At 32.9% G+C, this 27,546-nt stretch overlaps 5 protein-coding genes across 6 annotated transcripts; 1 reads left to right on the forward strand and 4 right to left on the reverse strand.

Moving 5' to 3' along the window:
• Nucleotides 1–21: 21 nt before the first annotated feature.
• On the forward strand, nt 22–7,258 carry LOC130622891 (probable tRNA (uracil-O(2)-)-methyltransferase). 2 transcript variants are annotated; one of them, XM_057438352.1, is made up of 12 exons: nt 22–997; nt 1,426–1,531; nt 1,820–2,054; nt 2,142–2,210; nt 2,418–2,525; nt 3,033–3,104; nt 3,229–3,329; nt 4,232–4,292; nt 4,381–4,503; nt 4,948–5,260; nt 5,346–5,462; nt 6,962–7,258. In XM_057438352.1, exons 1-12 carry the CDS (start codon nt 538–540, stop codon nt 7,165–7,167), a joined length of 1,971 nt encoding a protein of 656 aa, XP_057294335.1. In that variant the 5' UTR covers nt 22–537; the 3' UTR covers nt 7,168–7,258. The 2 variants fall into 2 exon arrangements, with proteins under 2 accessions (XP_057294335.1, XP_057294336.1); XM_057438353.1 differs by having other exon boundaries at nt 22–805.
• Nucleotides 7,259–8,961: 1,703 nt separating this feature from the next.
• Nucleotides 8,962–9,383, reverse strand: LOC130622895 (uncharacterized). The gene has a single exon (XM_057438356.1). It carries the CDS (start codon nt 9,267–9,269, stop codon nt 8,988–8,990), a length of 282 nt encoding a protein of 93 aa, XP_057294339.1. The 5' UTR covers nt 9,270–9,383; the 3' UTR covers nt 8,962–8,987.
• A 3,975-nt stretch (nt 9,384–13,358) lies between these two features.
• LOC130623119 (uncharacterized) lies at nt 13,359–14,264 on the reverse strand. The gene has a single exon (XM_057438612.1). The coding sequence runs from the start codon at nt 14,262–14,264 to the stop codon at nt 13,359–13,361; it is 906 nt and encodes a 301-aa protein (XP_057294595.1).
• A 5,661-nt stretch (nt 14,265–19,925) lies between these two features.
• On the reverse strand, nt 19,926–22,386 carry LOC130622894 (phospholipase A2 group XV-like). The gene is made up of 5 exons (XM_057438355.1): nt 22,228–22,386; nt 21,856–22,015; nt 21,327–21,538; nt 20,681–20,866; nt 19,926–20,527 (listed from the first exon to the last, which is right to left on the reverse strand). The coding sequence occupies exons 1-5, from the start codon at nt 22,301–22,303 to the stop codon at nt 19,965–19,967; spliced, it is 1,197 nt and encodes a 398-aa protein (XP_057294338.1). The 5' UTR covers nt 22,304–22,386; the 3' UTR covers nt 19,926–19,964.
• Nucleotides 22,387–24,103: 1,717 nt separating this feature from the next.
• Nucleotides 24,104–25,443, reverse strand: LOC130623842 (uncharacterized). Its single transcript, XM_057439370.1, has 2 exons — nt 25,055–25,443; nt 24,104–24,728 (listed from the first exon to the last, which is right to left on the reverse strand). The coding sequence occupies exons 1-2, from the start codon at nt 25,402–25,404 to the stop codon at nt 24,644–24,646; spliced, it is 435 nt and encodes a 144-aa protein (XP_057295353.1). The 5' UTR covers nt 25,405–25,443; the 3' UTR covers nt 24,104–24,643.
• Between the last annotated feature and the right edge of the window lie 2,103 nt (nt 25,444–27,546).

Below are 27,546 nucleotides of genomic sequence, written 5' to 3' on the forward strand. Positions count from 1 at the left end.
TGTACGCTGACTTTATATGTAGTTCTTGTGTTTTTTTTATCTGGGTATAAGCCTGATTTTCTTTGTGGTTTATAAATTTGCTATTAATAATTGCCCAATAAAACACATTTAAAGCTTTTAAACTTTAGGATAATTATTCATAGTCATTTTGTAGTTTTCAACACAATCAGGGATGTGGAAATAATTTTCTGAGGAAACTGAACATACTTGACAATAAACAAAACCATCAAATATAATAGATGACTTTAAGTATGCTTTTCTTAAGAAAAAATCTTTTAAATTATCAATCTAATTCAGCTCTACATTGAGCTAGCAAAAACTGCATATGAGATATATTTTCAAAATATTGAGTGACAAGTCCAAATAAATCTAGCACAACACTTATGTATTGAGTTACATGGTAAGGTGTGAATATTTGTGGTTGCCCACCTTAGGTTGGAAACCCGGATTAGCAAATAATGCTAAACTATGCTAATGCTATTACAAAACATGGTCTAAACGTAGTAATATGTTTTTCTTACTACAGGTTAGCTAATAATGGATTTTCCACTGCTTGGATCAATAAATGTTTCCTGCAAAATTAGTGATCTGATTGATGCTGTCGACGTTTGGTGTGTTAAGCCACATGTTGTTAACAGAAGACTTGCTGGTTGTGTTGAGTTATGGAAAGAAGAAGTTACTATAAACAATATTCAAGAAGACTTGGTAGCAGATATAACCAGACATATTTCTGAATCAATTGAACTTGTCAAACCAGCAAACATAGACAACACACAAAGTGGAATAGATTTGACCGAAACTTTGAGTGAGAATAATGCATCTGGATTACTAAATCTCTCCACATTACAAAGTGACATCTTTATATACTTGAATTCTTGCATACGTTTCCTGTCAACTGGGAGTATTGTTAAACTGAAAATCTTGTTTAGAAGGTTATTGCCGCGTCACATTGGCCGGCATTTTGCTACGTATGAAGTTATAGTTTTAACCTGCACAGGTGGTGTGTTCTTTTTATAAAATTAGTGACTAACACCACACTGCTGCAGCAAAAAAAGATTTTCCTTTTTACACTGCTCAACTGAAAAGTTTTTAATTTATGAATTTGTTAATGAGGAAAAATTATGATGCTGCAAATTTAAGAAAATAGAAGAAATGTTAACTATTATTTGGCAGAGATGAAATTAAACTTTTGTGCAAGTTGTTCCTAGCATGCAAACAAATTAATCTGATCTTTAACTTATTGTTTTTTCGGACCTTTAGATTATTAGTCTTGATTAAGAATTCTAGCTTTCCTTCAACTTCGTAATCTTTTAATATTTTAATTTTAGATCCTGCAAATGCATCTTAGCTTGCAATATGCATTTAGTATATATGCATATAATTTATGTATATTTTAAAATTAAATAATTTTTCTTTTAATTTTAGATTCTGCAGTTGCATCTGTTTCTTTTATGCCTATTTGCACCACTAGAAGTTTGGAGTTGTTGTGCCACAAAACATATTGTATACAATTTAACGCTAGAAATTTAAGGTTTGTAGTGCATTTTTTATTTTAAAAACGTACCAATATATGTATTCAATATACACATAATTTTTAATCAATATTATGCTTAATACAAAACGCTTGAGATTTCCTAGAAAATATATGGAAAAGCATTTAGCGTGCCAAATTCACTAGAAAGTTTTAGCTTAGTTAGAAGTCAAGTTGAGGACATTATGCAGTTATCATTTAAAGGTCTTGTGTCCCGGTTTATGTATCTGACAAGCTAATATCGTGATGGTTACTGTACTCCATTAATTATTGGAATATTCAACCTAGGTTAGATTATTACACACACAAAGATTTTAATAATGACCCATCACAAAGTGCATTGGTTGTATCGGCATCTTGGCTCAAAGAAACTTTCATTACAAAGTTAAAAGCATGGGCAGAATCCTCTTTCTCCTCTGATACGCCTTTAAGAAAGGGACAGTCTCTGGCATTGGTAAATATCGAAGAATACACGCATTTGTACGCAGAACTTAAGCAAAAATATGGACCATATTTTATTCAAGTATGTGATCTGTTTTGTATGTTGTAAGTTGGCATTTGGCTGGAATTCTATTTTGTTCAATTAGTAATATTTGCTATTCTTGGTTAGATCTGGCCCGAAAGTACTGATCCTTTGAAATTTGTGTATGAAGATATAGCTCTGGCTACCTATTTATTGGTAAGAATTTTTGTCATAAGTGTAAGCATGCCACCAGCTCTTTGTTAATCAGTAGAGTTGGAATATTGCTAGTTGTCAACAGTTTAAGGCATGAAAGTTTAAAAAGCAATATTCCTATATAGCTACGGCTAAATGTTGAGGCAATATTGTCAGCTTGTGCAAAGCTAGCTGTATATTTTGATGATATTAGCGTGTTTTTTTCTACAGATTCTTTGGAAACAGGAGCGAATGGAGAAAAACATATCAACTATGCAATCATTTGTTGATTTAGGATGTGGTAATGGTTTGTTGGTGCACTTGCTGTCAAAGGAGGGTGTAGGTGATACCTAAAGTTTATGAATTCCTAAAGCAGGAGATTTCTTTGTAATTTTCTTTTTGTTATTGTTGCACTATGAGCATAATGCTTATAAGAATATAAATACTCAAAAGGGAGGAATATATGAGCCGTTGCAAGACAAATTTTCTACATAAATTGAATGATATGGACAGCCAAATGTAGCATTTGGCCAAATAAAGTTCAATTTTTTTAAACCTTGATATTAAGGCACATCAATAAAATTGCGATTGGAATGGTTAAAGTGTAAATACACACATGCACCCAAAACTTGATGCATTTCTTGAAGTATTTCTAATGTTTACAATAAAAGCGAAATTACCTTAATGTTAAAATTTGTAATTAACTGGCGAAATTAGCTGTTTTAAATCCTAAATGACAACAGTTGTCATAGCAGCACTTTGCCTACAAATGTCGAATACTGACCTTAATTGGGAAATATTGATGTCTGCGTGTTATAAATTGCCGTTCATATTTATTATTTGTAGCATCCTGGTCGTGGGATTGACATATCAAAAAGAAAAATATGGAGTTTGTATGGTGATGCAACAACTTTGCAGGTGGACACATTATGTATATCAAAGCACAATGAGGTGTTATACACAAAATAGAGACATGTTCTTTAATAAATTCAAATAGATTTTCTGTAGAAAGTTCATATTTTTTTGTATTTTTAAACATCAGGAAGAAGCTATTCAACCTAACGCCTTAACAGTGAAGGAAGACTGGATAATTGGCAATCATTCTGATGAGCTTACACCATGGATTCCAGTTATCGCATCAAGGTAAATTTATGTTTACTAAACCTTGTTTTCTACTTTGTTACTGGCTTGTGCTTAAATTTAGTTTGAACTATGAACTGTGGTGTAAACATGATCATGTTTTAACTTAATCCTGTACAAAAACAGAATCAAAAGCAAACACAATATTGATAGAGGGAAATTATGTCATTCATTATAAATTCAGTTTCTCAATTTACAATCATGTTACGAAAAGTACAAAAATAGCCAGAAGATAATGCAATAAAATCCCATGCAATATTTGGGTTTTAGTGTGTAATTACTTTTAAAAGTAACTTCGTTCCTATTCCAAGTTAACCAAAAAAATACACTTGATATTTAGAGTACAGTGTCATGCATTTTTAAATCGCAGATAAAATAGTGGCTTTAGAGATTGGTGTAACGCATTCTGAAATGTATGGAAGTGATATGAAAATTTAATGACACCTATTACTTTCAAGCCAATGCAAAATGTCATATTACAGCCTGCGTGTAATAGCACCATGCCAACATTTTTTTTTTCTCGAAACATTAATCTTCAAGTCCAGTTCTTTACTCTGAACTATCCCTCTCCAATAAAAAAGTACTCAAGACTTTCTTATAAAAAGTGTGAGTGGTCATGGATTTCATTTACACAAAACTATAACTTCCTTAATTTGTGGAGACAAACCTTACATGTTTCCTTGTTACATAAACAAGAATTAAATCTAAATTCGGAATGCTATGAATTCAATGCTATAAAGAAAGACACTTCGCAAATTTTGTGAATATACAAAGATTTTTTAAATTTTGGACCAAATCAGCAAAAATTTAAATCTTGAATTTTGCTGGGGGGTTTTCCACATTGCATTGAAATATGAGACTTTCATTTCCAGCTACATCAAGTTAGATATTTATCTATTTGTTAGGTCATCTTATAGTACAAGATATTTTGTGCTGCCATGCTGTTTCTTTGATTTTCATACAAAGGTTAGTGTTCAATGTTAATTTTTTCATAATTTGCATTAACTAAATGAATTAGCTGACAGTCAGTTTCATGTGAATGTTACCATTTTAGTTCCATCGTGTTGACCAGAGGAAACCTCAGTATGAGTCTTACTTGGACTACATCCTTCATATTGGATTAGATTTAGGATTTACTGTCAAAGCAGATACACTTAGGATACCATCAACGAAAAGGGTATATTTTGTTACTTAATTTCTGTATGTTCTAAGTTAATTTAGCAGATCAGAAAAAATTACATTTTGTGGGTATTAAGTTTTGCGAATGATTGTGTGCAAAACATTTTGTGGGCGTTGGTTTTTGTGGATGGTGAAACATGTTACCAACTAATGTGAAAAGAAAATCATTTTTCTTAATGAAGCAGTCACACACGTACATTCATCATCTTTTTTTATATGACGGCGTTTACCATTTTTTTATTCAAAGTTTTTTTTCACTTTAAAATCCACAAAAATCGCAAAGATTTATACCTAGGAAAAATGAATACTTATAAAATTTAAACTAATAAGGTATTTTTTTCTAGTAATCTAGTATTTTTTTGTTCTCTATTATTAAGGTATGTTTTCTAGTAATCTACTTTATTTCTATTATTTTTGTTACTTTCCTCGTGTTTGTTTTAAGGTGTGTCAAATAGGGTATGGACGAACATATGTACAGAAAGATTATGACAATATTGAAACAGTTATTTCGAAAGTTCTCTCTTCACATTCACATGACATAAACGCTTGCGATGGAAATGATAAAGAATTGTTTAAACCAAGAGTTGTGCTTAATGATCCCAAAAATTGCACTCATGTTGATTTTGAGGTTAAAGCAATAATAATAAATACAGTCTTTGAGAACTTGCTGCAAAAAGAAAGTGAAATCAAAGAAAAATATAACAGTACAAAGATTTCTTCAAAAGGTGTTTCTTGGAAGGACTGGAAAATTGGAGGTAATTTGTTATGTCGTGCAATTCTGTATTAGGAGAAAATTTTCAATGTTAAGTTTTTAGCCAGAAAATTATTTATTCTTTTCAGGTTGTATACATCTTAACGAATTAGCAAATTTGTTTGATAGTTCTACTTTGAAAGAACTAAAGTCACAATGTGGTGGTTTACAAACGTTGCTGAAAAATAACAGACATGTTTTTAAAGGTGAGCTTCGTATTACACATCAATATCCAGTAGACAAACTTATGTTGAAGTATTTTGTGTTCTGATTTTATAAGTTGCTTTATGGTGTTGTTACATTTAAAAGTTCCATGCTTGCTTTACATGTGCTTGTTTTACTCCAGTGTGGAACCTTGTCAACATCAACAACTATAAGCTTTAGTAGAAGAAACTTGATAGGCTCCTTGAGGAAGCAATCACACAAGTCATACAGACAGCTTGTGTTCTATTTTACCCACACAAGCAATTTTTAACGCAAGCCTATATATTTTTAAAATACGGTGGCAATTATGTCGAAAAATGCTGAGTGTCGACACCAAATAAAAAGGCTGTGTTTGTATTTTCAATAAAATACCATAACAAAATGACGTTGCAACACGTAACACCAAATTTATACAAAAAATACATTTATTCCAACTATTGAGGTTATAATTAGTAGAAATTGGATGCCTATAAAATCGTGGGTATAAGAGGGTGATTGGTCCTATCTCATTAATTATACTAAACTTATCAAAGTAAATGCAACTAAGGCTAAACCACCATATTACCTTTTTTACAGTTACAGATTTTAGCCAAAAGTACCTTTAGAGTACTGATTTTTGTGGGTAGATAATTTGTTGATCAAAATAAAAACATGTTACAGGTATTCAATATCTAAAATGACGTAGAGGGCTATCAAATATTTTTAAGAAAATCGATTTTTTGATTAACCGTTCATAGAATTTTACTTCAAAATTGCCCCTCTTTTTTCGGATAATTTTTTTTTTTTGTTATTACTTTTTGATGAATCCAGACAAATATTTTGCAGGTCTGTAATTTCACGAATATGGCTAAAATCTGCGAAAAACAAGTAAATTAACGTTCACAAAAATTAGTATCATTAGGGTATTTAAGACATTTGCCTTCAAGTTGGAAAAATTGTGAAAATTCATTTCCAATGCCTAATTCATCTCCAATACACATAGATATTTTTAAGTTCTGATGGTTTTTATTATTATTTTCCGAGCCCTTTAGGTCTGGAATAACCCCAAAAATATTAGACAAAATATTGTGTCAGATTTGTGATAGCTAGTTTATCATTAGCATGAAAAATGTTATCCTGTGCGTTTTTAAAATATATTCTTTTTGTTCATTAAAATGGATAAGTTTTAGCAAAATTCTGAAAAAATCTGATATATTTCATATATTGGATTAGAATAGATGTGAAAATTGGGGAAAATAGATTCGACAGATGGCAAAACTTAACAGAAATGAAACCTTGTGAAATTTTTATACTCATCATTAGGTCAGCATTTATAGCATTTTTAATTTAGCGTTTACTATGGTGGTTTTGACCAATATCTTATAATTTGTGACCTTAACAACAACAACAAAAATAATAACTTTTAAAATTACCGTGGGCACTTTATGCCTCCACCCTCCCTCCCCCCACCACCTCAATACGACATAAGGTCCTAAAAAAAACTGATTAATTTTACTTCTAGTTGTTGGTGGTGCGGTATGTTTACGTGATTACCGGAACCCAACAGACATGAAACCTTCAAAGAAGTCCTTACAAAAATCGCAAAATAACAAAAAGGATAAATACAAAACGAAATGCTGTTGGTTCTACACTCATCATCCACAGGGCTGTGTGTTGTCAACAATTGAGTGTAAATATGCTCACGGTGAAGCTGATTGTGTAAGATGAAAATGACTTTCCTTTTAAATATGATATACTATTTTTATTTATATGGATGAAATTTAGGCCTCTGATCTAACGGAAGACACAATACAATATTTTCTAAGCTTTTTTAAGTAACACTGTTTATTTGATCAGTTTCACCAAAGTGATAAGAGCAAAAACAACAAAAAAACAAAAGTATAAAATATAAAACAATGATAATAATAGATTTTTCAAACAAACACTAGTTTGGCAGTTGCATTGTTTATTGCAGTTGCATTTCTTGTTTAATTAGCACTTGCTAAAATGCTTTGCTGCCGTTATATATACTTAAAAAAGGGTGGGTAGTACATTACACTGAAGGGTGGGTCAAGTCATTTTATTTCAGCTTGTCGTAAATGCTAGTGGCTCAAACGGAAAGTGGCTCAAAAGCAATACTTTTACGTTTATAAACTTACTAGGTGGTATCAAAAGTTATTACAAAGCTAAATACCATTTGGATTGTTTTAAAGAATTCATTACAAGGCTCATTTTTACGATCCATAACTACTACCTTTTTTTGCTGTGAGGTTGAGTTTCAAAAGACGGTGCTAAAAAAAAATGTGTGATTTCATATTTTGCATTGGCAAACTTTCTACAAACTGGAATTGTTAACTGCTTTAAATTCATACCACAACCTCTTCTTTTTATTCCAAAGTAGTATTTTTTAGTTTGATTTTTCCCTTGTTCTTTGAGGCACAAACGATTTAAGTTTCAATGCTGTAGCACAAATAAACCGAAATAAAAGTTTTAATTTTAGTTGAAAAGCATTGGATGTAAGAGTATGTCTACTGGCTCATATTTTTTGTGGTGTTCGTTTGTGGACAGTAATATTTGAGAATAAGTAATACAAAAATGTGGCCAGTAAAATTACCTGTAGCAGAATTTTTTTTATCTAAGCATATTGTCTATACAATTTATTTGTATATATTCTGGCACCTGAAATAAAATTACCTAGGTGGTTATGAAAGGATTCCAGTGGGATACTTTCACGTACGCGACGAGGAAAGTCCAACAGTTCTTAGATGCTTTTTAAACGACGTTTCTTTTCTGTCTGTCTGCTCACCATTTTTTCGTTGGGAAATGTACTCCTAACGAATCAGTAACACCAGTTCAATAATAGTTATTGTTTCGTCGGTGCCCTTTGTTTTTCTTTCACAATAAATGGCCATCTCTTTTCTGTGCGATGCTTTTGTTACTGCGTCTTCAGAGGGATGACTAATTCCGGATATTTTTTAACTCATTTTTTTTCCCGCCTGCATCAGTTTTGTAAGATCTTTCCTATCCTATTCAAAGATAGCCAATGATGGTCCATAAAGCGGGTGTCACTTAGAAGTACATCCGCAGCGAGTCTCTTCAAGAAATGCTATATATCAAGACGAATTTTAAACATTTTCCAAGCATGAAATAACTGTTGTCATCCATTTGCAGCGCATCTTTTAACTCCGAACTTGTCAATACGGATTGTGAAATAGCGTCATATTATTGCCAGCGTTTGTCTGCCAACTCGTTGAGTTTTTGTTCTCCTCTGCCAATTTCAGAAGGATTTTCTTTTGTGGAATCAATTTAGTACATCACCAAACGTAGGTGTAATGATGATTGCTTTGGCGGACGGTAGACGTCGGTAAATATCTAGTGTATAGGCAGCAAGGAATCATTTAGCGCATGGAAGTAGAAAAAGAAGTACAAGTAGCTGTTTGTTTCCTATTATTGTTTTTCCGTTTCCCTGTTGTTTTTCTGTTGCAGAATGTTGCCATTTCTTTTCTGCGCAATGCTCTTGTTATTGCGTCCTCAGAGGGATTAGTAATTCAGGCAATTTTTAGCTTATTTTTTTTTGCTTGCATCAGTTTTGCTGAAAATAAGCCTGCCATGAATGGTCCGTACAGTGGGTGTGACTCAGAAGTACATCCACGGGCAAGTCTTCTCATGAAATGCCATATGTCGAGTCGAACTTCCATGTCTTTCCAGGCACTGAATAACTGTTGATATTCTGACAGACCATTTTCATTGCAGCAATCTCGGTCAGTGTACAACAACGTTGGTCGTAACACATTTGCAGTGGCGTAGCTAGCAGCAATACCATTTGGCATTGATTAAATTGCATCATTTGACTCCGAGCTAGTCAATACGGATTTTAAAATGGCACCGTATTCATTGCCAACATTTGTCTGCAAATTAGCTGAATTTCTGTTCTTCCCTGCCAGGTTTCGAAGAATTTTCTTTGTTGAATCTATTTTCAATACTTCGCCAACTGTTAATGTAATTGTCGCTTTAACGGACGGTAGACGTTAGGCTGCATATAGGCTGAAAGAAACCATCTAGCGCAAGGAAGTAGCTGAAAAGCTTCCACAATGTCGTAGTCGTTGTCTAAATTCATCAAGCCATCTGGTCCGTTACTATTTTTTTGGCAATCGTACAGGTACGCTATGTGTCTTTTCATCCACTCCTCGCTGTGGATTTCCGTCAGCTGGTTTATAACTGCTGTTGGACTGTTTCTTAATGTTCTGGAGCATTTTTTCGTAATCAGTGAAGCATGGCAAGCACACTTTCGGTTCAGAACAGTGCGTTTATTCGGTGGTACATCAATAGGTACTGCATCAATAGGATCAATCTTCCCTTAGAAAAAATTACATAAAGTATTGCAGCCTGTGGCTACACTTCTTAAGAAAATAATATTACGCACACTTTTTAAATTGAATTTTTATATTGTGCTGATAAATCATTCCATTCGACATGGCAAGGGGGGATTATGTGAACATGTTACATAGCTCTGCTGCTTTCTTTTACATCTCCGTGCTTTCCACTTCTTAGCATAAAAGCTTCTCCTTATCCATAAAAGATGAGTTTTTAACCAGTGAATTCTAAAAAAATTGCAACTTCTTTTTCTATTTCGTCTCTTGAATATAGAACAAGTGAATGTTGATATAGCATTTACAATGTGTGTCTATGAAATTGTCTTTCAGTTGTTTAGTTTCTGGGCTGGATAGACGTTTTTAAAGGTGTATATTTTTGTCTAAATTTGTTTGTTTGTGTTTTATGATATTTCAGCATAGTGTCTCTTAGTTGTGTCAATACTGATGTTGTATATCACAACATATTAACCTAAGAAAAATGGATATAAAAACAATAAAGCAAAATAGATATTATATCCATATGCACTGCTTCATAAAATGAATATAATAGTAATTTCTAGCGAAAATGGGCATAATAGCCGATAGCAGCTATTCTTTGTTATGTTCGTCAACTTTAACCACTCCGTTTATTGGAAAAATGGAAGATGGCGTATTGAGCTGTGTACACCATCAACTGGATGGTTTGAATGAGACCTGTACTGCCCTTCTTTCGTTGCTACCAATTTAAGGACTACAGCCAGCTGGCTGGTTGGCTGGCTGGCTGGCTGGGTTGTGAAGTAGTTGTGGTGTGTTGCTAGCTAGTTAGCTATAAACCAATATCGGATATCACTGATTGCTGTTTGATAGCTCCTGAGAGAAGAACACCAGACGCTGCTTTATAGGTCAATTTTTTTATAACCATATGTCGATTCTTGTGTAACTTATAGTTAATTTCTACATAAAATAGAAATAAATGAAACTATATAAAAATTATTTGTGCAAAAATATAAAATAATCTGTACTGGCAGTTCTTAATATACAACTTATAACAATACGAAATTGTGAAGATAATGTTAAGGGCAAATCGAAATCTATGGTAGTAATGTCCATTGTCTGTCTGAGCCTGAGGTGGTGGCTGTGCTACCTAATGGATGATCAATTATCAGAGTGCAAAATCTGAAGAAAAAAAAGTTTAAACATTTGAGAGTTAATCAAACTTCTAGGAACTACAATAGAATTTCATACGTTGTCAACAGCATTAGTGATCATATAACTCAGAGCAGAACTTAATCTATATACATCGTGTTCGCACAAAAAAAATGCCCCAGTGGTTTACCCTTGCGGATTTCATTTTTATAGGTGATTTTACAGTTATCACCCAATCCATACCCATTCCTTTCAGTTTGGTTAAACCAATTCCCATGAATAGATGTCTTTGCTAATTTATCGACACGCATCACCCAAAACTTTTCAGCATCGTCCCCTGGAGGTTAAACAGCCAAAATGTCATTATTTTATCAAGTCATTTTTCGTAGGTTTAAATGCAAAATTACCTTCCTTAACATCTATTACTGTCAATCCTGAAGAACTGTCTTTATTTTGATCAATAGCATCCACAACTGGATATCTTTCAATACTTCTCACAGATTCCAACTTACCATTCACATCAACTATCCCTTTTATTTACTAATTTCACTGATCTTTTAGATTTGTAAGTTTCACTTCTTGGCGTTACAAAGGGAATTATTTATATCTTTAATGCCACATTTTTTTTTCTTTTCATTTAGAAGCTCTACCATGCTTGATGTTAACAAGGATTGTTAACTTAAATAAAATTACATATTTATAAAAAGGCTATTATATTCATACTATACTACACTCAGATAAAGTTGTACGCACAATACGCAATAGAACAAATATTTCTTAAATAAAAAATATATATATTTTATCAACATTTACATGTTAATTTTGTGCTTATACCTTTGTGATAATTTTAAATTTGGTAAACAAGGTGTACTATTAATGAAAGAATTAGAACTGTTAGCAGAATTAGGCGTTGAAGCTTTGCCACTACTGTCCATTGATCTCTCTAATTTTACTTGGTGGATTGCTTTAAGAATATTGGGATCTTTAAAAACCCTGCCCTTCTTTTCTTGCATTTTTAACAATAAGTGGCGACTAGGCACAGCTAAATAGTCACTCAGCTTCTAAGCTTTTTTCTTTGGTCCCATCTCGGTTTTGGTTTTTAAGTTCTATAAAGAAAGTTTAGTCAGAAGATAAACTACCACGGGTTTTTCTAATACGGTTAAAGATGTAAAAGCCCTGCAAGAAAGGAAAATAAGGGACCATCAACAAATATATCTTTTTAAATGTACTAGTAATGAAGGTATTAATTTTTTTCAAAACCGGTTAATAAAATATAAAAATTTTTGATTGTTTTTTACTTCATGTTTAAATTTAAAAAAAATCGTGATCTGACAGAAGACATCAATTCTACAAGTAAAAATGTAACGAATAAGTCAGAAACATTGTGGTTCCATGTAATATTGCAATCAAAATGACCAACAATGATTATATTTATTAAACAATATATTTCGGAAATTTATTCCATCTTCAGGTCTAAAATATAAAAAAACATATTCAGTAAAAACTGTTAAAAACATTAAAATAATAAAGTTTTTTATCATACATATCATACATAGCATCATACACTGTACACAAATCAGAAAAAAGCTGATGGTAATTAAATCGTAATTACCCACGTCATAATTAAAATTTAATCACCAGCGGCCTGAATCTATATTCATCCTTTGTATTCAAAGATGGTTTCAATTGATTGATGAAAAGAGCCTCTAAAGTCATTAAATGATACGTTGATTTTGAGTTTGAGCACAAGATCGTTACGTCATCAATCGACAATTCACGTTCGCATTCTTTCCAATGATCCGCAACCGGGCCATTTCGTCGATGTTCTTTGAAACGACATATCAAATGACGGCTTGTTTGACCGACATAGCAAGACGAACATCTTGGACATGAAAATTTATATACTACGCCACTTTTCAAAGATTTTTCGACTGTTGGCTTTAGTGATGGTAGACAGCTTTTCAGTTTATTCAGCGTGAATATAATTCTGCACGGAGCTTTGATGTTGTTAAGCGTTCGTTTGAAATTATCCGAAACTTTACCACGATACTGAATAAATAACAATTTTTCTTCTGTTTCCTCTTCTTCTTTTTTTTTTTCTTTTTCGTCCTGATCAGTTTGTGGAATCGGCTTTTCAATGATTTTTCTCAATGTGTCTGAAATAATGGGGTCATAGAATTCAGCGGGATATTGGTTGTTATCTAGAATTCCTTTAGCCTTTTTCAGACTTTCATGAAATGTTTCCCAACTGCTACAAGCTCTATAGACTCTATGTACAAGTCCAGACACAACCGATCTCTTGTATTGTTTTGGTGCAAGGGCGTGGAAATTTAGTGTTAAACCAGTGTCAGTTGGTTTTGTATACCACTTTGAGACAAGGTTTCCGTGTGTTCTTTTTATAGACATGTCTAGAAATGCAATTTATCCATTGTTTTCACGCTCGATAGTAAACTTTAGTGATGGGTGAATATTATTAATCTCATTCAACTTTTCCTGGATCTTATCTTTGTTGATATTTCTGATAATATCGTCCATATATCTCGCGAATAAATCTGCATCTCCCTTGATAATATCGTCAAATTTACTGAGCCAACCATTAGCAAGCATTGGAGCTGGTGGGCTCCCCATTGCCAATCCATCGACTTGTTGGTAATATCCATCATGAGTCGACATAACTACATTGCTACTACATAGTAAGGTTAATTTATGAAAAGTTTCTCGATCTACTGGAGGTTTTTCGTATTTTCCAGAATATAAAAGACTGGTACAATCATCAATTGCTTCGTTCAGTGGTACATTTGTATATAGGGATGTGACGTCAAAACTCACAAGTTCCTCATTTTCTGCAAGTTGGAGATGTGTAATTAGATCGGATATTTGTTTCGTGGAAGAATTGATGTTGCATTCATCTACTACTGACAGCCACTTTGCTACCTGGTTTGCTAGTTTGTAATATGGAGAACCTGGCATCGATAAAACTGGTCTCATTGGTGTGTTATTTTTGTGTACTTTAGCAAGTCCGTAGATTCTAGGTGGTTGACTTCCTATTGGCTTTAGTTTATCATAAAGCTGTTCACTGATTTTTCCCTTCACTTTTAACTCTTTCAGGACAGATGTAATTCTTTCTTCTTCTTTGAACACAGGGTTCTTCTCATTTTTCCTTTTAGATGTAAGTTTATTAAATTGGGGTAAACCAATGATGTCGTTCATTTTGTTGTTATAACTTTCAACTTTCATAACACAAATGCCGATGCCCTTGTCGAAGGGAACTGCTATCAAGTTGTTGAGTTTTAGATACTTTTTTGTCATTTGAATGAAACGTATCATTTAATGACTTTAGAGGCTCTTTTCATCAATCAATTGAAACCATCTTTGAATACAAAGGATGAATATAGATTCAGGCCGCTGGTGATTAAATTTTAATTATGACGTGGGTAATTACGATTTAATTACCATCAGCTTTTTTCTGATTTGTGTACAGTGTATGATGCTATGTATGATATGTATGATAAAAAACTTTATTATTTTAATGTTTTTAACAGTTTTTACTGAATATTTTTTTTATATTTTAGACCTGAAGATGGAATAAATTTCCGAAATATATTGTTTAATAAATATAATCATTGTTGGTCATTTTGATTGCAATAAAAATGTAACCTTGCTTTTTAGATGTTTTAAATTTTCATACTTTTCTTCGATATTGATCGTAGTTTAGGCCTTTTTCTAATGTTCTTCATGTGCAACTATATTGAACTCAGAGTAGTGCTCTGTTTAGTATACGACTATGCTGGCTATACTTTGTGAGAAATAAAATAAAATCTTTTCAGTATAATCAGTGGTATGAGCAGCTAATTTTACTGTACATACCATATCATCATAGAGCAGCTAATTTTACTGTAAGTGCTATATCATTTATCCTACATCAGTCAACTATAGATGAGTTGCCACTGTGTACAAAGTTCTGTATATGAACACAAGGAAAATTGACTATTCCCTGTGTCAACCCTTACTAATGTGACTGCGGTTTAGCTAGCTAAGAGGGCTTATTTACACTATATTTACACCCTTGCTAGCTGTGTTTCTGCCTTACCTAAATGAAGTCATTGTGAATGTATCACGTCGCTAGCTATCTAGCTAGCTAGCTATAGGTAGCTAACATTGCTGTTAAAAATATGCAAACAATAAAAAAAATGGGCAGATATGGGATGAAGTTGTGTTTACAATTGCCACACCACACCCACTAAGAGTCAGGACATCTAATTGCTCTTTATGCAGAAACCTCTAACCAACAAAAACATACATAAATCAACACTACATTTTTACAAAATTAACTTGAATTCAACCTATTCTAATCTAATAGCAAACGCAAAAGAAAGAACAGTTTCTGGAACTTTTTTCAGCCAGATTTGTACTCAAAACAGGAACCTCCCTTTGTTTCAAATTTATTATTATATCCATTTCCTTGAGAAATGAATATTATATACATTCTAATATCTCCGTACATATGAATATAGTATCCATTTTGCATTATCGCTATTACAGGGGCGGATACAGGATTTTTTTCTCCTTAGGCGGATTTGCGAAGCGAAGCCAACGCGCAATTTTTGCGTAGCGCGAGCGCTGTAAGCCCGCAAGTGGGGTCTTGGGCGAAGTCAAAGAAGCTTTGTCTTATTTACCTATTTCAGAATTCCAAAATGCAGCAGACAGTACCTTTACAAGTCCATTTCTTACATATTATTTGAAAAAGAAACCATAAAATTCTTAAATGAAACCCAAATAATGTTTTCAGATTAATTAAGGCTAAAATTAGCTAGCCAGCAAAACTTCTTCTTCCTTCCACATCCAGAAATTTTTATTGCAAGTTATGGGTGAATATAATAGCTCTTAAAGGCTACAAATTTTCGGAAACTAGATTCAGTAAAAAAGACATATATAATTCTTGCAATTCGGTAAAGCAGTATATATTACTAATAAAAAATTTTCATATTTAATCTATTCAAAGCATTTAATAAGATGAAAGAGGAGGCCTGAAAGAAAAATAAGGAAAAAACAACATCATAAGAATACATATTTAAACAGGTTTATTTGTAATTTTAGATCATAGTAACAACAACATAAACAACAACAGATAAATACAATAAAATAAAAATGACAACATTATATAGCAATTAAAAACAACCTTACAACACAACAACCTACAAAAACGAAAGAATGAACACTGATTAATCACAACATTCAGTCAAAAAATGTTTAGCCCTATTAGCCTAATAGCAAGAAAAACACTGTTTTTATTTTTCGGTAACTATTTCTGGCTCAGACTCTTAAATGTTGAATCAAACTTGAAAATACCTTTTGGCTGTTATGCGATCATTAGTATAAATAATTTAAATTTTTAACAAAACAAAATCATTCAAGAGTACATATCGTTAACTACCTTATTGAACGTTTTGTGTCAATCTGGATAGGGTTGTAATAAGTATATATGCTAAGTCATGTTCGCCATGTTGGTAGAATCACAAACATTTTTCAAGTCTATCGGCAAGACATCTTCTTTAGTGAAAATGTGAAAAACTTTTGTTATTTCACCCATTGAATAAAGCAATTTCTTATTCGAATTGTATATAATTAGCACCATTTCCAGGTATTATTTTGATACGAGGCTCGAGATTTTACACCAAAACATCATAAAGTCTTGTCAAAGTCTTCCTCCCAAAACTAGTGTTCTCTTCCTTGGCCTTGTGGTATGTTAAAAAATGGTTTGGAAAGTGTCTACTGCCAGAAGATTTGAATCTACAAAAGGAAACATACAAAGTTGTTACGAAGTCAACAAATTGTTATATACATTACACCTTTACCAGCTACAAAAAATAACCAGCTGGCAAGCTATTCGATTTATTGTGATGTGATAAAATGTCTTGTTACTTAAGTAAGAAAAGATACCCAAGAAAACATGAATAGAATTAAAAGTAAACAGATGTACCTGAAAGCGTAGTCATCGAGTTAATGTTATTATTTTTGTAAAGTCAAAGCCTGCTTTTCTGCCAAACTGCTTTTCTTCTGCAATCACAGGCGACACAGAGAATAAATGTTTTCCAGTAATGTTTCTTCTTTTTCGCGCGCAATATTTAACATCGTTGAATTTATTGCTTCTTACAGCAGACTTTACGCGTTCCCTAAAAATAAACAGACAGAATTGAAATAGGGAAATCTCAGCCTACCTTGCCGAGATTGTCATATGTAACGGTCAACGATTAAAATAAATAATTGTCCTTGTAAGGTGTACTTTGTGTCGGCCTATAGAAGCTGCCGTAAATTTACCTAACTTTACCAAATTTTACGGTAGCCTATGGAGTCACTTGGAAATGGCCTAAAGTATGAAATAGGACAAAATATTAAATCGGTACCGTAGCACTAGAAAAAATAATATAAAAAAGCGAAGTGAAAACGGAACCTAATTGTAACGATTCTAGAAAGCGCGGGGAGGCTAAATTTCTCCTTAGGCGAGTGCCGAGTTCTCCAATGTGTGAATCCGCCCCTATGTCAATATGTTATTCCATCTTGCTATTTAGAAGTAGTTCGTATTTCAGTGCAATTTTTACTCTGAGTACTTAAAGGGTGTAGGGTCTTAACTTAGTTAACGCCACAATCCGTGGTTAACTGTTTAGTATTGTATAGGGATTGTACATTTGTGTAAGTGTTGGAGAGTAGTATGCAGTCAGTATTAGAAGTACTCTCCTGTGAGTATATCCTGGTGGCGCTCTGCTACACACTAAGCATACACACATATGAAACGTTATTTTGAAAGAAGAGCCAATTTGTATTATTTAATTTGAGTCGAAGTATAGCCATTATTATTATTATTGTATATAATCCACCTACAGGCTTCAGCTTCATGGGCAAACTTCCACTTCTCGTTTCGTTAAGAAGTCCTTTTTTTCGTGATTTCCTATACTTGTACCCGATTCTTCTGAGGGTCGGCGAATACCATCAATATTTAAATGTGTGAGATTCGTTGCTTCATGAATATGCTTCTTCACCCATAATAACCAATGCACAGAAAAAAAAAAGATTTTTTTTTAGCTACCATTAGTCATAAAAATGATCAATGTTGTTACTTGTCTTGAAACTTTAAACAGTCAACAATACTGGCTTTCTTTATGGATCCAGTAGATCCTTTGTGGTTAATCAAGCATTTATGAGTTCTCAAAAGGGTGGCATATAATTCTGGCTTGACATTATTCGGTAGTTAACACATTTTCCTGAGTCACTACCAATAACTGTAACAACTTTAAGCAAAGTAGCATAACCCCTCCTTTGCTAAGAAATTGTCATGTCTGATATTAATTCCGATATTAATTCCGATATATATTTCTGATATTACTTCCGATATTTTTCATTAAGATATTTTTTTCATGGTTAGATGAAAAACCTGCACTGTTATGCTGTTCTTACTTTAAGTAGTTGTTTTTTGCTCTTACTTTAAGTAGTTGTTTTTTGCTACTAGCGTTTTTTCTCAATTTGTCTCCACTGTTTTAAGAACAATAATTTAGTAAAGCAATTTTGAGTACTCTGGGTATCGCTCAAAAGCTCCCTTATAAATTTGAATTCGTTTTGCTTTTTAGGGGAGCTTTTTTTGTCTCCCTTGTTACAAAAATCAGCACCGTTCTTTTGTCATTGCTCATGCACAAGCAAATTGTCAGGGCTATGGGGAAACCCACCTAACCCACCCACCCACCTAATCTGCAGTCAAAAAATAGAAATACAGCACAGTTACTTAATGTAAATCATTGCACAATTCAGATGCAATGCTAGTATCTTCTTTACTGTAAAAATGTTTGAATTCCACACTGATCTTGTGAATTAAATTTGCGTTTATTACTTTCCTAAAAGTTGTGTCTTCTGTTATATTATGCTGTTTATTTAATATATGATTATGTTGAGAAAAAACTCATTGTAAATCGCTTCAATGGTATATTTTTAAGATTTAAAGAGAAATGCAAGTTAGATATATTTTCGTAATGGTTACTTCCCCCCCTATACTTAAATGTAGATCCCAAGAAGAAACATTTTTACATATGATCCTGAATGCGTTTATTACACCCCATTGTTCAGAAATTGCTAGGACTGAGATTATTAAATTGTTTCGTAACCCATTTAAAGAATATATCAAGGCTATAAACACATAAAAAGGTGTGGAAAAGAAGGGGGACTGAAATTGCTGCCGTCTTGAGCCATTACGAGTGATTTTTGGTGAAAGAAAAGTCTGTTTGAAGTGTCTGGGTCTTAACGGATTGTTTGGGGTGGTTAGGAGTGTCTTTGGGGTGGTTGGTGGTCATTTAGGGTGGTTGGGATCATTAGGGCTGGTTGGGGGTCATTTAGGGTGGTTGGGATCATTAGGGCTGGTTTGGGGTCATCGCACATTTAAGTTTCTTAGGTTTGAAGATGGATAAATATTTGATCACAATTAATAATTACAAATTCTTTCTTTTGGATAACAGATGAATAATCTTGGGAATTTAGCTTGAATACTTGCGGCAAATTATTTCGTTGGATCAATTTACAAAACATCAACTCTTAGATTAGAGGACTAGAACAAAGTAACAACCTCGTCCCCAGGGCTTTTTGTATTTTTTTTGACATCAGGGACGGTACATGAACATTACCCTGCCGCTGACCTCTTGGTTCTGTGATGTGAATAGACGAAGTGATGTCACTAATGTATGCGTTACGCCATCACTTTTTCACTCGCCAGAAATCCTAGTTTAATCTTGACGCTGCGTGGCCTTTGCTTACTTAACGGTCTAAGAAAAACCTGGGTTATCTAGAGAAATCGTAATAATTATTACAACCCAGATTCTGGGTTGTAAAATGGTTAGCTACGTGAAAAGGCCTGTACCAAGGCCATGTTTGTATCACCGTCCCGATGTCAAAAAAAATACAAGATGCCCTGGGACGAGGTTGCAAAATTAATAAAATTATTAATGTTCGTTTTTGTCTTATTTCATAAAAATCAGAAGTCGTAAAATATTAAAGCAATTTCTTTATAGACTCAAGAACATCAGTATGTCCTATCACTCCATTGTGGTTAGCTCCACTCACTTCCTTGACTGTCACGGGCTGTTGCTGTAACGAAGTAAACTTCCTGCACAACGTGAGAGATTCTTGATTGACCGTGCCATCCCCAGGACCCAAAATTAACTGCGATGGTGAATCTGGAAAATCATCATCGAAGACTAATTTGCTTATTGTCGAATCTGCTATGTTACCATGAAAACAATGTATTGGAACCCCTGGTGAGGTGTTCATGAGATGAGTTGTATTAATCATATGTTTTTTCATCGCGACTCCTTCAGGGAAACCAATATCTTTGAGAAAATCATCCATGTCGGAGAGTTTGTAAGAGCGTTTTCGTGTTGTGGCGAATATGTTGTCTTGTTTCCAAACCGTTTCTGATGGTAGTAAGAAGAGGTTACTGGTGCTTGATCTTTGTTCTGCTCTAATTGTCAATCTATCGATAATAACTTGTGGTATGCCCTCCAGATAGCCACTGGAGTATAGGAGTACTAGCTGTTTAGAGCCACCAAATACCCCTAAGAATATTATCAATATTATCAATTCAATAGGTTAAGAATCTGTCCACTGAAATGCAATCGTTTTCAATTCCATTTTTCTTTAAAATATGTAAATAAGTAAATTCGCCAAAACTTAGTTAAAAAATAAATGCTCTTATCCTCCCAACTCACCAGACAACGCAATCCATTGTTTCAAATACTTTGTTTTCCATTCAGTGGATTGGAGAGACAAGAAGTAAAGAGTGACAGGACACCCATAGCTGTGTGAGATCAATGTCACTTTTTCATTGCCATTGTGAGTGTAGGTTTCTTCGATCAGATTCTTCAGCTTGTTGTGGTAGTTTGAAGGGAGGTAGTCTGTAACAGACAAAAAGTGTATACGAAATGACTGAACAAAGGAATGAGCGTATAAACGAAGGTGTCCAAAATTGTGTGCTGTTTCCTAACATCTTTTCTGTATCAACAATATATCAATCAAATAACATCTCACAACTGAACATTTTTTATCAAGTCTCTTGCTAATTAATTGAGACATTTTTAGCAAAAAAATTTCTCAGATGCTAACTTAATTCTCAGTCTGATCATTAATAATTTCTTCAGATTGTATTGCCTAATGAAGTGGGTAGTTTAATAAATACTAATTTTCTAAACTGTAGAACTGTAAAATTCGCGTCTGTTAAAATGCAGTAGACTTAACATCAGCATTTGTTAGGCCATACTGTCTTTTTTTCTTACGGGAAAGAAAAATTTTGACAGCGTAATTAAAATATTTTTTATTTAAATGTTTAGTATAATCCTAAATGTTTTAATGCCTTACCAGGGGAGTATCGGAAATCATAAGGAGCTCCTCGTATATTTTTTCCTTTTCTGTAACCAAGTCGAACAAGGTAATCTACCAGTGGTTTCATATACTTCACTAAACCCATACTGTCTAATGCCTCGATGGACGAGGTGTCACCAAATCCAGGGACACGAGTCAATACACCTTGAGGATTCTTTACTGTCATACTTTGCATGTCCCATTCTAACCTAAAATTTTAAAACGGAAATTATTCTTAATTCAGAGACATTAGAAGCTATCGGTGTACTACATTAAATATAAAGTTAGTAATTTCTAATAAATTAGTGGACAGTATCTTTAAGGTAAACTAGATCAAGTTTTCCCAATCTTGAGATGAAGATATTCCTATGCGAATAACAAGTATTAAAATCCCATCCATGCCGTTACCTACCCCTTCACATATTTCCATGGTCCAACAATTAAATTTTACAATAATCTTTTACGATAACAGAAAAAAGCGCTTATGCAAAACTTAGATTACAACCATTTAATATATTAATCTTACCTTATGTTATCCACCCAACATGTCAGAGCATACGGCAACAAAGATTTGATGTCAAGCCATAACCGAAAATAGGAGCTAGTTGACGAGTAACAATAAAACGCAGGCTTCGCGGGTTTGTTGACAAGTTTAGCTTCTAATTGGTTTCCTCCGGTGCCAGGAACTAAAAATATAGTTTTCTCATTCATTTGGTTAACAAAAAGTTCCTAATAAAAAAAACATAATTCATGTTACATTTGGTCAGAACATTATTCATATTGAACAACAAAAACAAAAAAGCAAAAATAAAAAAGTCTATTTTTGAACCCAATCATGAAATAAAAGTTTTTTTGATTCGCTCAATCTTTTTGTAGTTGTTCATTTCGTGAATCCTACCTATCACAACAGGCGAAAGTGCGTTGCATGTCTGTAATGCGCTAAAAAGAATTATTCCCACCAAAGTGGCATCCATCCTCACAATTTTCTTGAGTTGTTGTGAATTTAAAGTAGTGTATGTTATATAACTTATCTAGCTACTTTAATTTTGTTTGATTAGTACATAGCTGTCATAATATTTTTCTTTTCGCTTTACTGCACGGGAACACATGATGAATGAAATTGAACAATGAGTTTTTTTAACGTGAAATGTTACGTTTTTGCATGCACTTTGTAAACAATATGTGATGACGGGCTAACTTTAAATTTTAGCTGAGACTGAATGCACTTGTGTTTTCTTCTACACTCAAAATAATTTAAAAATATCTGAACCTAAAAATTATATTGACAAGTGGTTATATGTTATTTCTATACTACGTTCACACAATTTGAACTTTCCAAAGTTCACTTGTCATTGTTTATAGTGCTAATTGTTGCTGGCCTCAGCATGGTCATTCTGCTCGAATTCCCGGCTCCTTTAAAACCCCTAGGTTGGTTACTTCATAAAGCGCACGTGCTAAAAAATGCTACAAGCGCAATTTAAACGCTCTCTACCTAACCTTCGCATCAAAATAAGTTATTGCAACTCGGCTAAATGGCCGAAAAAAATGCCATTATTTCAATATTTTGGTTACTGATTGTAGGTCGATTTGCCCCGGTAATTAATAGCCGAGCCGTCTAAGACATCACTTTCTGGAAAAGCTGTTACTTGAAACCAGAAAGTGCGTGGATTCGAACCCCACTTGATCGTTCAAATCGAATCGTTCTTAATTAATATAGTAAGTTTGTTCACCTTTAACTTTAAAAGAAGATGCTTGTGTATTTATACCTAGATACACACAAAAAATTGCAGACACTTCCCCCGTTACCAGCACACCATAACTATCAGTCAGCATTGAAGGTTTTTACAATACGAAGATGCTTTACAACACGTTGAATAATCGACATATACTCAACTACTTCATGGTGTTCTGATTACTCTTTTTTTTGCGGTAATGGAATGTTCCAAAATTGCGATGTCCGCAAATATGTCTAAGGCGAATAAAATTCGCGTTGTAGCATTGTATAAGAAATGTTTTCCTGTGTAGAAACAAGCTGGTGGATATGGCTGTTGTGTGGCTTAGTTGCCATATTTTTGCTGCCAAAATTTTAAATGTCGAATCTCGTATGAAACCTTAAATGGTTGTAAAAAAAATAAAAAGGGAAGGTTTTTCTACCTTGACCTTACTAATTTTAGTGTAATAATTTTAGGGAGTGTCAATAACTTTATACTCCCTTAGGACCGTAATCCCTTAAACCTAGAGCACTTGATAAACTTCTCACATTCAAAAAGTAAATAAATTTAATTTTGTCAGTTTATCTTCTCTTATGATTGAATTTGATTGATGTGCTACGTTTCATACCCCAGCCATTTGCGTTAGTTAGTCACTGTGAAAACAAAGCCATGAAAATTTATTGCAAGAATGTTCTTCTGATTTTTTCCAGTTTTGGATTCCACCTAGCCAATGTGACTATTCCCAGCTTCAAATGCTAGCAAATATAGTAGGAATTGCACAAGAAAATCGTAAGGAAAACAGAACGTGTTGGTAACTCAAGGACTGACTATCTAATGGCAAGATTCGTATTGTAGGCTCTCATCTTAAAAATGAAACGGTTCAATGTTTTTCGAATAATGTGAACGTGTTGAGTATAATTCAAGTAGGTAGCAGAAGACCTCATTTGCACAAATTATTAGCAGTTAAAAACTTTGAAAAATTGGCATTAATAAGTAAAAATAGATTAGTGTTGCGTTTTTTGTCTCTAACGAAATAGAGTGATCCGAGTAAAACAAAATAACTCGAATATATCGTTTCTTTCTTGAATTGCTCAAATAACACAATATTCCCAGGTTCACAAAATTACCAAAATACTAAAAATAAGCCCAAACCTTAAAGGTGTCAATATCACTGATAACACGTGTTGATAAGACTTCACTGCACATCTGTTCGCCTACGCCCAATCGACACACCAGTTGTGTGACTGTGCGTATATGTACAGAAACAAGCCAATGGCGAACGCACACTGGGGAAAGCCACACAGAGAAAACCCCCAAGAGCTGTGAGGGGAGAGCCACTAGGAAGACTACAAACACAACATTAGTCAATGTTAAACCCTTCGTTCCGAACAATTTTATTCATATCAAAAGTGTCCAATTCTGCCTTCTCTTCTTTGTATGCTTACGGCATAGGCGACGCTGTTGCATATCGGATGAACTTTTTTTCCTCGCTGCATCAAGCCTTTATAGTAGTAGCATATTTCGTTGCTCCTTACGATTAATATGCATGTGTTGCAGAGGGAATGCAACCACAGCACGTAGTACCCAGCAAATATCATGATCTTAAGCATATCTAAGTCCATATCTTTGTCCCAAAAGAATGTGATGTAAGACCGTAGTATGATATATACGCCGTACGATATGCAATCTGAAGTAAGAAGAAATATAACAGTGTATGTAGCTCGTGTGTGTTGTGTTCTAACAGAAGCACTATTAGTATCAGTTCGTACTTTCGCTTGTGTCTCCTTTACAAAGAACATTAAATGAATGTACATTATCACGGAAGTCCAAAAAATTACTGTGCCTACAGAGATACTAAAATAAAAGGAGTATCCATTGGAGTAAAAAGATTGTTTTATCCTGGTTAAAAAATATCTACTATCTTCTGCCACCAAAAGTGTCATTGACAGAATAAATATGGCGACACAGCTTCTTGATAGACGTAAAGCATAATTGCGTACGATGGCGAGATACCTGTGGCAAGCAAGAACAACTGTTATTGCAGCAGTCATGTTGGGTGGAATAGAGCATATAAATAACGCCATGACACACAAGCAAGGCGGTAGATGGTGCATCACGAGAACAAGTGGCAATGTGACACATCCTAAGCATAAATTTGCAATTGACAGCATCATGAACAGCTTTGTTGAGGTGGTTTTTTTCTTTTTTGCTTTCCATAAACCGTGCAAAAAGATGACGTTAAAAATTGAAATATTTATCATGACAAAGCCACTGAGCACAATCTGAATGACATATCCTTTCCCAGTGAGTTGCCAAATACTTGATGTGAATTGGCAGTTGTATTGTATTGTTGAGAAATTCATCGCGACAAGGAATTTTTTTTACTGCAATCGTCAATTCTCTTCTTATAATACTTTATGGTTTTTATATTTACCCTTGTTAAATAAATATTATCTATTTCCTCTTTCTAATATGCTTTTCAATGAAAATTCGCTAAACAATGTGTTTGATTCTCAGATTAGAATAATAACATAATGTTTGGTTATAATATAATAAAAATGTATAATAAAAAGCAAATTGGCTTAAGAGCAGTAATTGATTATCAGTAATCAATAAAACACTTGGTTAAAGGAATTGAGATTCGCGGTTTTGAAAACGATTAAAACTTGATATCGAATTTTCAATCTGTGGAAAAGTGATACGGACTTTCCCAGCCGTAAACTGTCTTCCTATTACGGATAAATCAGTCCACACGAAACCAAAATAATAATAATTAATAATAATAATAATAATAATAATAATAATAATAATAATAATAATAATAATAATAATAATAATAATAATAATAATAATAATAATAATAATAATAATAATAATAATAATAATAATAATAATAATAATAATAATAATAATAATAATAATAATAATAATAATAATAATAATAATAATAATAATAATAATAATAATAATAATAATAATAATAATAATAATAATAATAATAATAATAATAACAATAACAATAACAATAACAATAACAATAACAATAACAATAACAATAACAATAACAATAACAATAACAATAACAACAATAACAATAACAATAACAATAACAATAACAATAACAATAACAATAACAATAACAATAACAATAATAATAATAATAATAGTAGTAATAATAATATAATAATGATAGTAGTAATAATAATATAATAATGATAGAAATAAAAAAAAATTAATAAATAAACTTAAAAACTCTCTAAAAATTTCGGCTGTGTTAATTCCAAAAAGAAGAAAAAGCATCTTAATTTAATTAATTTAATCAACAAAAATACATAAAATTGTTAAAGGAAGGCTTTATGTAACTTTGACTAATCCCAAATCTCAACGAAAAGGGTGCGTGTGTTAATAACAGGTTATGCATGTTAATAAAATTTCTAATTAATTCCTTTTGTTGTTATTTTTTTTTCACTTGTAGCTAAACTTTTGATAAATACATAATTGCTTGTAAATTTAGCTTTTGTTTCTCGCAACACAATATCGCAAGTTTTATGTAAAATAGTAGAGTAGCTATAATTCAATCGCGGTAAACGCGAGTGTTCAAAACTTGTTCCGTTCATGTCTTTAAAAAATTCTTGGCAAAAAATGTCTTTTTAATAATAATTGGTAAATGTCAAACGAATGTGATCTATTTATTTACAAGTAACAAAACAAAAGCAGACAAACTATTTATTCGGAGTTGTTTTTACATTTTTGCATGAATAATAATTTTTACACTTTCTGATTGGACAAAAAATACTTCCCTTTTTTGATTTCTAATGCGAGTTGAAAATTTTTTGAGAAGAAACATTGCCAACGCGCATGCTCAGAATGGTTATCTCTCAAAATTGTTTTAGCAAACTATGGTGTAAAATTAGTTCTTAAGTACTTTTTTTGACGTTGAAAGCCATTCTTTATTTTTAGGAAAAACACCAACAATTTTAATATAAAACGAAAAATTAAATTTAGGTGAAAAAAACCGCCAAAACCTTTTTGTTAATAAAACTTTTACATCGTCAGGTAAGTGACTTACCTGACGATGTAAAAGTTTTATTAACGAAAAGCTTCGTTATATTATTGTAGATTTTGTATGTTCTTTTATATAATAATGTTACTATGGCGAAGAGAACAATTAGAAAGAACAATGTTTTATCTTTAAATAGTGAAATTGGTATAAAATAATACAAGGGATATCTCCAAGAGCCTAATCTCCAAGAGCTTTTGGGATGGACCGTTGTGTTCCTTTTTTAAGAACACCCTTGCAGCTGCGAGGTCTCTGTAGGTTTTTTATTTAAAACAAATCTGTTGGGGGAAAATTTGAAGTTAAAAATTTCAAATATTGTGTTTAATATATTAGTTCCCTACCGCTTTTGTGGTTATATAATGAATAAGAAGAGGCTAAAAGAAGAATTATCCTATTGCCAGCAGATGCAGATACAAAACGGAATATATAATTACTAGAATCGAAC

Source organism: Hydractinia symbiolongicarpus, chromosome 13 (assembly GCF_029227915.1).
Source record: "Hydractinia symbiolongicarpus strain clone_291-10 chromosome 13, HSymV2.1, whole genome shotgun sequence".
NCBI classification, from domain to species: Eukaryota; Metazoa; Cnidaria; class Hydrozoa; order Anthoathecata; family Hydractiniidae; genus Hydractinia; species Hydractinia symbiolongicarpus.